General features: G+C 38.5%; 1 protein-coding gene across 1 annotated transcript in view; it reads left to right on the plus strand.

The window, feature by feature from the left end:
* Positions 1 to 17098, plus strand: part of CRYBG3 (crystallin beta-gamma domain containing 3) — an 88191-nt gene that overhangs the window by 61547 nt on the left and 9546 nt on the right. The window contains exons 13-17 of the mRNA XM_015878946.2: positions 1643 to 1785; positions 3973 to 4099; positions 5109 to 5141; positions 8712 to 8821; positions 9367 to 9493. Of these exons, the coding sequence (XP_015734432.1) occupies positions 1643 to 1785; positions 3973 to 4099; positions 5109 to 5141; positions 8712 to 8821; positions 9367 to 9493 (540 nt within the window). The remainder of the gene's footprint in view (positions 1 to 1642; positions 1786 to 3972; positions 4100 to 5108; positions 5142 to 8711; positions 8822 to 9366; positions 9494 to 17098) is intronic.

Raw genomic sequence — 17098 nt, forward strand, 5'->3', positions numbered from 1 at the left:
AAGGCAATTTCTGAGTCTCTTACAGAGCAGCAGAATACTTTCCTACTTTCAAAACTTTCTCACTGATGTTTTGAGATTTAAAATGATTGGCCTTGTCTTCAAAGTTCATTTTTTAGTATTTCATTTGCTTATTATACAAGAAATTGCAGTGAAAACTGTAAGGAAAAAGTCATGACTGTATTTAAAAGATGTTTCAAATTAAAATTGTGGATATATTTTCGGTATTTAAAATGTAAAGAAATTAAGTGCAGATTTGATCTCAGTGGCTTTTCAGGAACTCATATAAAATTCTTGCTTTAGGGCTGCTAAGTTAGCTGTTTTTTATTGTCATTAAAACTGCACTAATATTTTTTTTCTTTTTTCTATGTAGTAGTCTGAAACTGCAGTTGATTATTTTACCAGACATTGTACTTGAATTTCTAGTGCATACTTGAAGTAGTTGAAACTTATTTAATAAGTGGAAGAAGTAGATGGTCAACACAGTAACAAAGCTGGTTTTACTACAGAATTTGCTGCATCGTTTTTTAATATCCTGTAAACAATGCAGAGAGCTTGGCACATTAAATGTTTGTTCTGAAATTGGTTTTAATTATGACTGAATCCTGTGTACAAAGATGGTCTCCTTTAAAGAGTCACTTTGATTTGGCTGTGTGTTTGGTCTGGCTTTAATTTTTAAGTGCTTTTTTTAATTATTTTTTTATTTTTTTATTCTTGTAAGGCTAGTTTTCTCACTGTAGCCTTCAGCATAGTGATCCCAGGATTGTAGCTTAATTGCTACATTAGAAAGTATTTAGTGTAATAATTGCTGTATGATGTCCTTTTATATATTTGTGAATCTGTTGGCTACTGTATTTGCTTAACAGTTTGCAAAACGTTCTAATTTGTGACTTGTTGCAACATTGCAGAATGTTTTGGAAACGCTGAAAGTGAATTGAGTTCATGCTTTTGATGAAAGTTTAAAGAAAGAAGGTGAATGGTTTATCGTTTTTCATGTTTCCAAACAGTGACTGAACTGTTTGTTGTTGGATTTTTGAAGCTCAGTTTTAATTAAAGTTGTCCAACTAATCTGCTTAAACAAGGCAGTGTCACACAGCTATATGAGACAGCATATAACAGAACAGTCTAATATTTGTTTTATTTCTATAGAGTGTGTCATACAGTACATATCTCCAAAAACTACAAACCCTTTTTGCTGAAAAAGTGATCTACAATTTACCCAGGTCTTGCTTTTACTCTACTTGATTATTGCTCTGTTCCCGGGAAGGGAAAAAGTAGGAAAACATGTGCTTGGAGTAGTCATTTGTGAAGTTATTGGAAGGCAAATGCTCGGACTCTCACCATTCTCATTCACAAACAGTTTTGCACCCTGTCTTTCTCATAAAGAGAAGGGTGGTACTCAAGAGGCAGCATGTTCTTCCTCTCTATGGGAGAAACAATGGAAGAACACATAAGATTGACAGGCATCCAGCTAGGCTTTTCAATGCCAAAGTCTCCCTTAAAGATCTTCACAAGGGACCTAAGCCTTTTCATTGTTTTATAAAGGACTATCCTTCAGTGTGCAGCTCTTGAACAATATGTTTTATGTTGTGAAGCAGCACTGAGCTGTGGCATCCTATCCTCTAACTCATATGTTGCTTCTTAGGATTTCATAGAGTCATCAGTGGCACTTTTTCAATCCGATGATGAAGACGGGAAAGCACTGGACATTGTCAATGAAGAAATTCCTGATTTGGAACAGACTGGATTTGGCCCAGAAACAGGGTCGATTCTTGTGAAAAGTGGAGTGTAAGTCTACTAAAATACACAACTATGGAAGTATTATGTACTTTTTTACCCAGTTGTTTTCAGATAATATTTGAATAGAACATACTTTACGTAAAACAGGTGGTAGATGGTTGGAGAACAGTGTTTATTTCTGTTTCCTTGGTAACTGAAAAAATATCTTAATGTTTTCTCTAAATCTCATGCCTATATCTTGATTTGGATCTGGGTGCTCTAGTTAGTACAAAAAGTTTGTGAGGTCCCTCCACAAATCATGTAGACTGTAGTTTCATAATACAAGCACTTTGGTAGTAATGTAGAGTATTGTTGTGCAAAAGTGAGATCTTAGGTATGTTAAGAACTGGAATACCTTTTGGGGACAAATAGAGCCTGTACAGAAAAGATGTACTGTGTCTTAGTCATAATGAAGTCAGGCCACGGACACTGAAAATTGAAACCCCCTTTAGAGAATGTTTTAAGCTAAAAGCTAGAGGCTAAACCAAAAGCTGTTGAAGAGTACATGGTCCAAACTGATTAAATCCATGCAATGGACTTCATTGATGTTCCATATGCCTATGTGAAGTCCTGGAGGAAAGTAAACAGTATGGCTGCAATAAATAAAGAAAGTAAATAAGTTGGCACGCATGAGCAGTTGTAAGTGATGAAGCAAGGACAGAATTTACAAGTGCTTCTACACCAATGCCAGAAGCATAAAAACTATTACAGAGGGAACTGGAATACTTGGCATCAAATGACAACTTTGATTTAGCAGGCCATAGTGGCTGGGATGAATGCTAAGCCAAGCAGTGTTGCAAGGCTACCAACTACTGGCCGGTGTGCATACCTCATGGTTGGAAACAGCCCATTGTGTACAGGTCTGAAGTATTGCCATCATAACTTCATCTCAAAAAATGGCTTAACAAGGGGCTCCCTGGGACCTATACATTAATGGATCTGCCTTCTGTCCACAGTAAAATGGCAAAATCTATAAGATCATGGAATGCATGGTTAATCACAGTCTGAAGGGAAGGAGTCAGTGTGGCTTTTGTGAGTGAAATTGCTGCCTCACTAAATCTCTGGTATTCTGTGAGAAAGTTGATATGCACGTGAATTTAAGACAGTCCTGTGGACACAGTACTATAAAAATAATAATAGTAAAAGCCTTTGACAGAGTGATGCATAGTTTATTGAAGAAATAAGACTGCATGGAATTGGGAGAAAAGTTCCATTAGGAACTGAAAGCTGGCTCACATGTAGGTAGCAAAGAGTCTTAATCAAGAAGAATCATCGTTTTCTCAGGCACTGATGATAAATCTGCTTTTATTCAATCATTATAAGTATTTTTATTCAGAAAGACTTAGTAATCTGGGAGCAGGAAGCAAAGAGTACTCCTCAAATCTACAGATGATACCAACTTCTTCATGGCAGTTAAAAGCCTGTTGATTATGAGAATCATCAGTTGGACCTCATAAAATTGAGCAGCCAAAAAGATGGCAGGTATAAACACGCATAGTAAAACACACAGGGGAAAGTAATCTAAGACAGAATTAAATGGTGCTAAATGTACAAGATGCTAAATGGACTACAAAAGGAGATGTTCCCTAATATCCCTAACAGTTCAAGAATAACAGCCCTTGGTTCCAGGGGACTAAGAAAAGAATGGACCAAGGCGAGTGACCAGGTTAGTAGCATCTCCCTAACAATCTTCTGCCTGCTTAGGTGGCGGACAAAGCATGCTTAGGACTAGATACACCGTTGGTCAGTTTCTTCTTAAATTACAGCAGGATTAGCAAAGCATGAGAGGTTCAAACAGGCAACCATGGAAAATTTTTGTTTTATCTCATCCTACCAAGACTTCCTCATTTATTTATCTTCTTATACCATTTTTCTTAATTACAACTGAAAAAGTTGGAAGAAAGCTCTGTCTTGGGGTGGTAGTGAACAAGTTAAGATTGACCTGAGAGAGATTCAGGAAATAATCAAGTATCTTTCCTCTTGGCTTCTAAGCAAGGTGTCCAAGTAGTGTAAAGTAAAAACAGTAAATCAAGTGTGTGACACTTAAGTGCCTCAGATCAAATTTGATTTTTCACTGTCAGATGGACTTGTCAAGAAAAAATCCAAAGAAAATTGTTCTATTGAATTTGCTGGTATTTTCATCAAACTGTCCATGAAACTTTTATGTTTTCTATTTATTTTTCTGCCATTCTTCAGGTGGGTTGCGTATCAGCAGAAACACTTCTGTGGAGAGCAATATGTATTGGAAAAAGGAAAATATAAATGTTTCTTTGACTGGGGAGGATCCAGTAAAGTCATTATGTCAATTCGACCTGTTAAGCTGGTGAGTTACTAGAGATTCTCAAGGGAAAACCTTAAAAGAAAGTAGATTTTTGGAGTTCAGAGTCTATGAAAGTTTTATACTGTGTAGTTTTATAATAGTTTTAGCATCAATTTGTCTGCTTTCTTTGAAGCAAGTTAAAGGCTTTTGTGGATGACATACCATACCTCTGTACAGGATAGAAATCGAACCTTGTCCTTCTGAAATAGATACTTCGGATCTTTCTTTAATGAGAAAATTGATGGGGAAACTTAGTAATAACTTTCCTTTGTCAAGCTGCGTTCATAGAACAATATCCTGACCTGGAAAAATTGATCTTGACTGACTGATAAATTCTCGAGTATTTGTGTATCAGTTTTATAGCCCATATTATGTAGCAGAGTTCTGTGGGTTTGGTTATTTTAATATTTTCATACTGAAATATTTGTAAGGCATATGCCTAAGGCATATGGTGAATAAAAACAAATTACTTTTAATCCATTCTTAAATCAAAGGTAGTGAAACTTGACCAAACAGATTATTGTCCTAATGGAAAGCAAAGCAAATTCTCAGTAGTAAGCATATAATAAATGATATTACTGCACTGAAAACTGGAACAAACATTTAGCCTTATTTTGAAGACCATATTTTGAAAAAAAAAAAATTGTCACAATATTGCTCTGGATTTTGTATTTTTTCAAGAAATACACTTAAATCCAAATATATTTATCTCTACTCCATGTTATGTGAGCTAATCAATTAATTACATGAACTAGAGATGCAATTTCTCTGTGGAGAAAAGGACACCAGGCACCTAGTAATGAGCTTATAGGCATCTGATGGCAGAGGTTGGGAAAAGAGAAATGTGCCAAGAACATGTGAACTGTGTGCATCTCTGCTCTTGAATTTGTAATTTACAAACCTCAGGAACTTAACACACCTTCTTGGAAACGAATTGTAATTCATATTATTATTGTTTATTATATTATTCATTTATTTATTCATGTGCTAGTATATATGTTTATTATTGCAGGAACCACTTGGAACGAATGAGCCTCCACATTTGGTATGTTGACATTGTATAACAGTCTCTAGTACTAAACCACATTTAATAATTAAACACAGGTAATGCTGAGTTTCTTGCTTCATTTCTTCAGATGAATATCTCAGTATTGGCATCTGCGTACATGAAAGAATAACTTGAGGATGTTGGTAGTTAGGTAAAAGCTGTGTTTGCCAGTGTTCTGCTCTTTTGTGTTATTTCAGTTCACACCTTTTAGTATTCTGTCCCTAAAAAATGCAAGCAGTACAGTAGACTTGGGTAAATTTGGATCTTTCTGGCCAGCTGTTTTCCTATTCTTTATATTTTTCTTTTCCTTGGAAACTTGATACCACGTTTATTTGTCCTTCTCGCTGCACATGTTCTTTCCATTATTTTGCATTCTATCTGGTTTGTCGCTATGTAGCCTTACGTATGAAGTAAAGAATAACGAAGTATAAACTGCAGAACATTGAATTACACACTTCGAACTTGTAGATCTATTGAGAAGAAAGCTGGAATTTCATGATTATAGCAAGTCCAAGATGTATTCCTTCTGTGACACGTTCAAACAGTTACATCTACCTTGCTGATAATTGACTTTAGTTTTAAGAAGAAGTAAGTTTGAGGATTTGCACTTCTGGTCCTTATCTTTATTCCATTAACATATCTTTGGTGTTATCTTTCTGAATTAAAAAACTGCTCTAAATGTTTGTGCTTATCACCAGGCATGGTCTCTGTCTCCCACAAGGTTCTGCCCTAGCAGGGCTCTCCTCGTTTGTGGTTTTATTTATCCTTTTCTGTCCCCGAGTGGGCTGCTACCATGGGTGGTGATCTAAGTGGTTATGCTGCTTTCTGTTACATGCTTTTAACTAAGCAAATTTGGAAAACTGTATTTTGGAGAACTTTATATTTTCCAAAAGAAAGAGCTCAATGGCTGTGTTTCAGAAAACTTAAGCAGTTTGTCATCTGGTCATAATTTTATTCTCTCTTCCTTGAATGGATATCACAGCCATAAATGTGTGGGAAATGCATACATTGTGTTACTTAACAGGTTGACCACACCCTTCTTTTTCTCTATGTTCTCTTACTCAACAATTTTATGATTACCCCAGGACGGCAGGAAACGTTTCTTGTCTGAAGACATAATTGGTGTATTATTTTAGCCTTAAACACCAATTTCCTCCCAGACCTACTCAGCTGGCAGGTTGCAGCCAAAGATTTGCAAATTCATTCACTCTAAGGCCTTGGTAAATGATACCAGGTAAAATAACTGGCTCCGATGAATCTGGTGAGATCCAGACTACTGAAGATAATTCCTTCTCCCTCCAGGTTTTCTACTTTTTCAGTATTTCCCTCCCAGAAAAATTCTTTCATTGCTTCAATCTGGTTTTCCAGACCTTTAAGATCAATACGAACCTTTGAAATTTCAATGAATTTTACTTACAGTCTCTTTAATTTTTTAGTGATATATAAAACAATTTTTAAAAAATCTGTGTGTATGATGTAGAATACTCTGAAAGTAATGCCTCCCATTTATTTTCTACAACAGATAGAAAGAGCACAGTAACACAGTGACTTAGGATCAGTGAAGGGTAGTATTCAGTTAAATACGAACATTTTCCCATTCAAGGTGAAGAAATGTTTCTATATATGCAACACTCTTGTAGTCTGGAAAATGCATGGTACATATGAGTAGTATTCTCTTCTATAGGCCATACACTATTATTTTGAGTGATTCTGTATCCATTCTCCCACTGTTAATAGGCATAGATCTGATCTCAGGGAACTGTGTTCACTGTCTGGGAGAGTGTTTTCTTCCACTTTTTCGTTGCTCTTCAGAAAAGCAACTGAAGTTTCTTTAATCTTTTGGTAACTGCCCTAATCGTCTGCCAGGATCACTAATAAACAAAGTACATGTGATGCAAGAATGACTGAAATGGCCGCTTCTAAGTGATTCATTTTATTTATTAAAAGAGAACTTTGTTTTGCCCAGCAAGAGCAAAGCCTTTTTCATTAGCAGTTGACTTGGATGGATAATTTAGGTAGCAGAGAGAACTGCTGTGATATCTTGTATTTTCAGTGTTCTGCTTCTTGACTTTATAGCAAGGGAAACTTGATAATGTCAGAACCTGATAAAGCATCATTAGCTGAAGTTTAAAAGTAATAACAGATACACAGGTTTTTTTCATTGAGGAACTGTTACTTCATCCTTAGCTTTAGTGAGATGAAGACCATCATTCCCTATTAAACATATTACATATAAAATTGAGTTACAGAGCTTTTTTTGAAAGCATTGCATAGCATATGGCCTATGCAAGAAAGATGGTGTATATACTTTTATAAATTTTTTTTTAGGATAAATGCATAGAAAAGAGTACATAATTACAGCTTAAATCAATGCTCTGGAATGTAGCATTGCAGTTATATTTACAGAAAAATTAATTACACCTTATCCTTCATATTGTAGCTGATGTGTTTTCTCAGAGGCCAGGTCAAGCTTTTCTTCTTCTTTCCAGCAGGAAACGCGTTCATTTCTTTTAAAAACACAATCTGAGATTTTCCATAAAACCATTTGCTCATGCTTATGTTTGGCCTGCTCTCTCGGTACTGGCAAGAGCACTTGATTTCTTTTCTTTGGCAGGAAGCTAAGCCAATTTGGGGCATGATGGGGGAAGTCCTGCTTGCAACAGCCATGGTGTTTTTCTTCCGTTACAAAATATGAGCTGTTCTCTTGATAAAATAAAATCTTACATTCTTATCCAGCCTCTCCTTCAGCCTTTAAAGTGAAAATCACCTTCATTATAACATACCATCTTAAGAGCCCAGAATGTGTCTTCACTGTTAGTCATAGGCTATATCATTAGTGCTTTTCCTTTTTTCCCCACTATTTTTTTTTCTCCTTTTTCTTTTTAACTGCAATACTTTCAACCTTGTTACTTTTCAGAGTGAACTGAGCACATCCTATTGTAGTTTAATGTGTCTTGAAGTTCTTCACCATGACATGCAAAACCATCTTAGCTGAGCTTAATAAGATGTTAATATAGCCATTGTGCATCTACCAGGCTTCAACAGGTTGCCCCCAGAGAAGCTCCCAGAAATTCTCCTGCTGGTTTTTGAACAAAGAAACTACCTGCAGTCATTCAGGGAACAAAATACTTCAAGGCATTTTGTTAACAGTAGCCTTGTATCCTTTGGCTAATACCTTCTCCTCCTGTTTTGAAACCCGGATTACTGAGCTATAGCAAAAGTTAGCCTCAGTTCAGGAGCATTTCAGGATAAGATAACATCTGACTGTTCTCTGTTCTCTGGGCCCCCTTCTGCTGCACTTGAACTTATGCTTGTTACCAATACATAAACATGACTGTAACAGTGATATTAACATCAACTTCCTGAACAGGGTCCAGAGATGATAAAACACACCATCTTTCTAAAAAAGAAAGCAGCTATGGAGATGTAAAAGAATTCATTCTGTTGATTGTGTCTTTGTGAACTGAATGGATATGTCTCTTAGACCTCAGCTATCTCTGCTAACATTAATGGCAATGAGTTTGTTTCCCTTCTAGTCATTGGCTTTATTTTGTTTTGTTCTTGTAGCTCAAAGCTTTCAGTAATACACATTTCCAAGGAGCATGTATAGATTTCACAACAGAAGTTTCTGATTTCACATCATTCATACCATGTTCTTTTAAGGTTCTTCGGGGTTGGTAAGTGTTGTTTTACATGCCACCATTTTAAGTAATTAGGTGTTTTTTTTTTCCTAATGCTACTGAATTTCAGATTATCAGCATAACACACCGATCATATTCCATCACATCTTAGACTCTTTGTCTTGCAATGTAGCTCAGTGAGTGTTGCCCTGCTGCTGATTAGGGTAGCATGCCTTTTGTTTTCTCCATGGGAAGGGAAGCTCACAGTTACTGTGACTTTTTTTTTCTTCTCTTTTTTAAACTCCCATTAAAATTTATTCCAGATTTTAAGAGTTCTGTGCAGGAGAGGTATCTGCCTTCCATTAGAGTCTATTGATTCGAGGACTGAGATTTATATACCACATGATTTGATTTTTATGTTTTGGTTGCTTTGTCATGTAGCCATTCAAGTCAATTTAGCTTTACAAAAACATAAGTGTAACAAGAACAGATTTATTTATTTTTTTTATCCCTTGCTTCCTTAGCAAATAGTAACTCTTGAAAAACTTACTATTAAAAAGCAACTTGAGCTGCTAATCTTTTTTGCTGCTTTGTTCTTGCAGTTGGCTCCTGTATTACCAAGGGGAAACTGATGACAATCATTGTGTGCTGGAAGAAGGCCTCTACATTGATCTCTCTTCCTGTGGCTGCCCAACTGCTGCAATCAAATCCCTCAAGCCTATTGAATATGTAAGGACTTAATTGAAAAAAATAATGCTTTGGAACTCTTTTATTAGTCAGATGTCTGAAGCAAGTGCTCGCATTAAGCAAACTCCCACTCAGGGAAAAGAGTAAAGTTTGTTTTCTTGGATTATGGGATTTTGGGGTTTGGAACAAGTCAGGCTGCGTGCTCACTATTGTGTAGGCACACACTCTTGGATTCCTGTGTGTTCTGGGTTGAAGGTTACTCTTTTTCATAGGAGTTGTATTGTTTGATGTTTTTCTGACTGACCTTTTATGATACAGCTCAGCAGTTTGGTACACAGCAAGATATTGCTGTGTCTTCCTCTTCCCTAATGAGTCCTGAGATATGGAACAAGTAATTAGTACACGTGGACATTATCTATGTATGGCTTTCATGTTGGTTGTACTACCCGTGCACAGATCTTGAAATCAGATGACCTACTGTATCAGTAAGGTGAAATTCAAGATCCTCTAGGGCTGTTAAATTGGACAGGAATGTTTTCTATTATCCAGCACAAGACAAATGCAATTTTTCTGGATCTTGCTGTAGTCCGGCACACAGAATATATGCTTCTGAAGTCTCATCATGTCTGTGCTTTTGTCCAACAGTTATGTATGCTCCTATGCAAAAGCATAAAACATAAACTGACCATAATGCTGTCAGTAAAAGAGAAGCATGTTTGCTCTGCCCACTCCTTTTTAGCACTGACCAGTTTCTCCAAATGTCTTCCTCCTTCCCTGTTCACAGAGGACAAATTCAACCCATGTTGCATGTGTCCTTTACTAAAACTGAAAGTACATCGTAAAGATAATTCTAAAGATAACTCAATTCACACTTTGATGAAAAGCCTTTTTTTTTTTTTCTGTTTGTGAACAAGGTTTTAAAGAACACCAAAAGCTGTCCATGTGATGTGAAGGATCTACAGCTCAAATCTGAGAGCTGGTCCTTTTGCTCAGTTACGTAGGTCTGGCCGCATTGAATTCAGCCTAACTATAGCTTTTCACTGAGAGCCTAGTTTTCAGATTGAAGGTCTTCCTTTCACGCTAGGCTTTTGTGTTCTGCTCTGCTAAATCAGAATGAAGTTTTGACATGAAATGATAGGTCTCATCCAAATTCCCCAATCTGACATAGTAATAAGCTATTGGCAGCCCTTGATTACTAAGGGCCAAGCCCTGGGAGAAGTGTGTTTGGCAAGCTGTGTGTGCAAAGCTTACGCACATCTTCCAGTGCTTTGTATGTGGATTGCACCACTGTTTCAGTTCCTTTCTTGCAATTTAGAGACCTTGTATTCCTCAAAGTGCTGGCACTTAATACTGTAGAATGCTGTTGAACCACACCTGCTTTACAAAGAGAAATGTGCTCGTTGACCCCTAACACATTGTGTATTAATTGTGCAGGACAATGTTCAGAAGCATTGTTCAACACAGACGTGATATTAAGCACGCAGCAGTAAGTTTGGTCAGTGGTCAGAAACAGCCGTAGTTCATTCTGTGCATTGTCTGCCATGCACTATTGTTGGAACAGAGCCCTTTTTATTACAAGGTATTTCTGTTAGCTCGTTCAAGATAGCAGCAAATGCATTCCAAAGTGGAACTGTTGTATAGTGTTATTGAATTCTGCTGAGACATTGGGAAACACATCCATTGTTCATGTTTGACTACCAGCCCATTTTCAGTCCTAGAGTGTGTATCTATGATTCTATGAACTTGGTACCTCAGGCATATAGGGGAGAGTGTGCAACCCTCTCCTGCTCTCCTTTAAGGCAGATATATTTGCTGCAAGTATTGCTGTTGGGAGGACTCTCAGACTTGGGGTGAGCCATGCACTGCTTCAGTGTGTAAGGTTTCTGCATGTTGAGTAGAAATAGAAGCCTATGGCACTGACAGGAAGGAAAAAATGATGCCCTTAGCAGTACAAAAGACTCCCAGGTCTCCTCATTACTGGCTCTTGAGAAGAGTTAGAGGTCTGCTGACCAGTCCAGCTATGTATTTTAGAAGTAGATTGTTTCAAGTCATTCCTTGGGGTAGGACAAATCTGCTGCATGATGTGAGTACGTGGGATCTGGGTATTCCCTTTCTAATTTGCAAATTAACTGCATGGTTTCCATTGGGATTTTGCAGCTGAGTGAAGTTCCAGCCTGGGGATTTTAATTGCAGTGTGTGTGTGTAATAATGTGGGAAGCAGACTACAAAGTAGCTGTGAAACAGAGCGTTGAGCATAGGTCAGTAACACCTGCAGGGAAGCCAATTGATAATGAAAATTAGTTGTTTGTGTTACTCTTTCATCACATCAGTGCTCTTTTCTGGCCTGGTGGAAAAATACTGTGAGATATCAGTGGTATTTTGGGGGCCGTGTGAGGTAACTTACATTAGCTTAAGGTAACTTAAGGCAGCCTTAGCCTGTATGAACCAGGCAGTAACTTCTTATTCTTAGAAGAGTAAAATTCTGTGTCTTTATTTTGCAAATTGCCAGAAATGTCATTTGTTTAAGAGCTGGGTTGTCTGACAAAGTGGAAAAAATGTCATTCTAAATTACTGAGTTGGCCCGATTAAAATTAAAGTGAACAAACAAAAACCCCACAACCCTTTCAAAGCAACACGAAATAGGTTTGGGTAGGAAAACAGGCTCAGACTGGTGATGCTCTGATTTCTTACTGGTTTAGGTTGGCTAACTTGTAGATCTTGGGGAGATGTCTTACAGGTTTGTCACTGAAAAATGGAGTTCTTATTTAGGCATGGCATGCTGCCCCCAGCCCCTCCACACATGTTCACTCACCTCCAGTTCTCATGAAATTCAGGTTCCAGATACCACTTTGGTTATTTCCCCATTTATGCACTAGTGTCATGTAGGAATTAAACATGCTTTTGAGAACAATTTCAGCCATTTTTTAGGAAAACCTATGGGTTGCAAACAAGTTATATAGAAGGAAGAAAGAATTTCTGTAGCACAGGAGTAAGAAAATAATATCCTTTTTTTTCAATATTCTGGGAAGGAAAAGTGTTGCAGTACCTGTGTGTTAATCTAGATTTTAAGGTAAATGATGGTATGTTGCGTAGCCTCTTCTCTTCTGAAAAGGGCTGCTTCTCAAAGTTCAAAGAGTCTTTTTAATTTACTCTTTTCTAAGTGAGGAAAAAAATGCTAGAAGATGTATCTTTTAGTAACTAATTTCCTTCAGTGAAAAGGCATTTTTGTTGAAAGGCCATTGGAGCTCATGCAGCTTGTCTCTCATTATCTCCCTTCATCTAAAACTTTGTTAAAGAGATGCTTGCTGATGAAATTTGCTGAATTATTGCTGATAGGAAGGTAAGAATATAACACAGGTTAAGAGCTGCTGCATTTGCAGCAGAGGTGTGGGTTTTCATGCTGGTGTCAGCAAGGACTGGCTTGATGTGCAGGAAAAGGAAAGCAGGGACCACGTGCCCAAAGGCAAGAGAGCACACGAAGTCATCTGGGGCACTTATGGGGCTGTGGTTGCTTAGTGGGGCATTCGTCCATTGCTTGTTTCTCAAAGAGTTTTGGTGATGGAGACCCTTACAAGATGTTCTTAGGAAATGAGGCTCACCTTTAGTTGCAGAGATGTTATTTTGTTAAGCTCCCCATAGTACGTAATGTGCCATTACCAGGATAACAATGTGCAGGATGGTTGCAGCTAGCAATTAGTTTTCTTTCTAAAACATTATCTTCATCCTTAAAGTTAAACCAGTCCCTTAGCTTGTCAAAATTCTAAGTTCACTTGCTGGAAACAGAAATGAGATCTTCTTTTCTTCTGAGGTTCTTTATTCTTTCTCTGATTAATCGTTACATTTCCTATATTTCCATATTGCTTATCTTTAAGTTAAATACAGGTGTTAACTAACCTTCCCAGCATTCCTGTGAGGTAAATAAGCAAATCAGATGCGAAAAGTAATCAGTGTTTCCCAGGGCCAGGCTATGAGTCATCTGGTGCAGCTGGGGCTGAACCGTGGGCGTTGCTGTCTCTTCCAGAGCAGTCTCATTTCCCTCATCCAGGCATCCTTCCCTCACCGAAGGGAGTATTCAGCAGTGCACAACTTCAGCAAAAACAGTTGTAAACAATAAGCGAGTCAGGACTAAAAAGCAGAGATGTTTTCCAAGGATGCTGTAACATGGCTATTGAAGCTTCTCCAGTAAGACTCTGGCAAAGGCTGTTTGCATAGCTGCAGGTCAGCAGGGACCATGATGGGTTTGCAGCCATGCTTTTTTTTGCAACCCCATGGATTTCTTTGGCTTTATTGGGTTTTCTCATTTGCGTTTGCTAAATTTAAGTTTGCCAAAAAAAGATGCATGAAAGAATATGTTGTGTTGGTAAACCTTTCTCAGTGGGATGAGTAGTAATAATTTTTGACAGAATTCATAATGAAAATTGTCTATCCTTATTATATGGAAATGTGTTCAAATTCCTACATGCACTTGGGTTTCAGTCATAGCACTTTCAGTTACCTTCTTTGTATCTCTACACTGTTTTGTCTCCTTGAGTCAGGCACCAAAGCCTTACAGTGCAAAGAAAAGGCTTTGGAAAGGAAGCTCACCTTGCACTGATCTGTAATGCTTTCAACTTGCTTTGTGTTTTTTTTTCTGAACTGAAAATGTACTAAATTCTGTTCTGAATGGTGAAAAATTTGTGGTGCACAGCTTCTCTCTATTAATTGAAGGTGGAAGTCAAAGAAAAAAGGCTGAGCTGAGCCAAACTGATCTGCACGAGAGCCTTTTTCTGTGTCTATCTCCATGGCTTTACTTTTCAGCCTCATGCTGTGGGGAGAGAGGAAAGCTTTCTCATTTTCCTTCCTTGCATTATGGGATATCTTAGCCATAGACTGCCACACCTGTTAAGTAAAGAATATCATTGTGCTTAACAGTTCGTAGGGGTGCTTGTACCTTGAGAACGCTGCGTAAATACGACCTTCCCTAATCACTGGTCTCTTAAATCTTTTCAAGTTTCTTCTTCAGGACTGACATTGACATTAAAAATAGCAGGAACCTTCAAAACTTTATTGGTGTTGGTTTAAGCAAGGCAGTTAGTTCCTTAATACACAAGATCAGATTAAATAGATTCTTTAGTGCGTTGTCATTCTTGCAGTTGGCAGCCTTTCACCAGAGAATGGCATTTCGGATATTTTCCTTGAAATAACTGTGAAAAGAAGCTGATGTCACCTAGACATGGGAATGACTTGCCAGTGGTAGGTTAAGGTAGATGCCTCTGTCTCATCTTTCAAAATCTGGGACTTGGGTCCACTTAAAGTAACGTCCTAAGCTGAGGTTGTCTGTTTGTCTCCTCTTGTATCTTCTTGTCTCCAGCTGCCCTTCCTCTGGCCCTCGGAGAGCCCCATTATTCTTTGATCCATCAGGATTTGGCCTTAGTGAAGTAAGCTGGTCCTGACAGTCTCACACTCCCCTGTCGCTGATAGCTCTTCAGCTTGTAAATGAGTTAAAATGCACCTCAGCATCTTTCAAAGAAGGACAAGCAAAATGTCTCTGTGAGAAGCATAGTAGCACAGCCTCAAAAGCTTTCTTTCTTTTTTTCTTTTTCTTTTTTACTGTTGATGGTTTCCATGGAGCTAAGAAAACAAAATCAGAGAGAAGAGCCAGGCCAAGTCACTGCTGCCAGCTGATGGTGTAAAACAGCGTATATAAAGTGGGTAACCAGAGCACTGCTCTATATATGGTTATAAAAACACGGCAGCTTCGGTGCTTGAGACAGCAGCGTGTTTTCTGTTTCTGTACTTCACATCTGTGCCAAGGTCAGTGAAGTCCTTTTAGGTCTCACTGGACAGAATGGCATCAATCCTTGCAGTCAGTTCCCGATGTGTCTCAAATGCAGCGTCTGCTGTGTACCAACAGACTGGGATTCTGAAAAACCTGATGGCTTTCACATGGCCATTAAAGTCCAAATTATCTCAGCCATGTGCAGCCATTTTAATGGACTCCACCCATTTGCTGTTCAGATGCTTGATTTATAAATGGATAATGCTCGATCATATGACTGTTCTGTCTATCACAGCATCCCTGTCCTTAATATATTGGATACTTCCAAAGCAAAATGCCTGTAGGCTTTGGTAGCAGTGACTAGCAACATGGATGCCACATGGTGCTTCCTATGCCTTGTGATGCATTTGTGTAAACTCTCCTTTTTGGATTAATTCTGCATGTGGCTTTTGCTCTCCACTCAGGTGAAAATCATTGCCAAGGGAGTCTTGGCTTTCTGCAGGCTGGAGTGTGATAGCAATGCCTTGCTCTGCAAAGCGACCTGAGAAGTAGCTACATACACTCCATCTCTCATTCTAGATTGCAAAGTAAGCCATAAAACACACCTCATCCACCAGAAGGCAGATGGGAAGAACAGACATTGCAAAATAAAGACAGTGAGTTTTCATCTCTTCTTGCTTTGTGTGTAGCGTTAGTTTTGTAGGAGTTTAACATTAAAAAACATAAATTCTTGCCAGGTGAATGATCCTTCTTTAACATTATTCATCCAGCACCCTGTACATGGCATGTAGCATGACTCACGTTGGCTCTGCATTGGTCAGTGGAGGAAAGCAATTTCTCTGAGGCAGGATTTGAATAACCACCTACATACCAAGTGCACTGAGTCAGCACCAGGAAGTTTGTAAGAGCTTTGTAAGAATCACAACTAAGCTTTTCAGATAGTTCACTCAAATGCACGTGCTTCTTCAAACATGGAAGTTATGTTCTCTTAATTATAAAGTGTCATTCAGTATTTTTTTCATTCATTCCACCTGAGGCCATACCTCTGCTACAGAAGAAGTTCTGCCTGTTGCAGTGTGCTGGCTGTCACAGGGTGACGTCTCCAAAGAAAAAGACATCTGATTGAAGCAGTCAGACCTACTGCGTCTCCCTCTATCAAATGCATCAGGATATAAATTGCAAAAATTGCTTATGATCTCAAGTTTAAAATGCTGAAAAAACATTTGAGTGTTCCTTGTATGAAGATGCTTGGCTAAACATGAGCCAGCAGTGCCACTGCCTATGTATCCAAGAAGTCCAGTGGTATCTTGGCTTGTGTAAGTTGCCAACAGGAGCAGAGAAATGAGGCCGCACCTCAAGTACTGTGTTCAGTTTTGGGTCCCTCACTACAAGAAAGACATCGAGGCCCTGGAGTGTGTCCAGAGAAGGGCAATGAAGTCATGAGGGATCTGGAGCAGAAGTCTTATAGGAACCAGCCGAGGGAGCTGAGGTTGTTCACTATGGAGAAGAGGAGACTCAGGGGAGACCTTATAGCTCCATAGAACTGCATGCAAGGAAGTTGTGGTGAGGTGGGAGTTGGCCTCTTCTCCCAGGTAACAGCAATAGGATGAGAAGGAATGGCTTTGAGTTGGGCCAGGGGAGGTTCAGGTTGGATGTTAGGAAAAATTTCTTCTCCAAAAGCTCCTCTATCTCAAGAGGCTGCCCAGGGAGGTGGTGGACTCATCATCCATGGAGGTGTTCAGGAAATGTTTGGATGTGGTTTAGTGGGGAAGAGTTTGTGACAGATGGATGGTTGGACTGGATGATCTTGGAGATCTTTTCCAAACTTGGCGATTCTGTGATTCTAAGACATAGACTTCTTATGTTTAAATGAGTTTCCCCCTGCTTTT

Source organism: Coturnix japonica, chromosome 1 (assembly GCF_001577835.2).
Source record: "Coturnix japonica isolate 7356 chromosome 1, Coturnix japonica 2.1, whole genome shotgun sequence".
Lineage (NCBI taxonomy): Eukaryota > Metazoa > Chordata > Aves > Galliformes > Phasianidae > Coturnix > Coturnix japonica.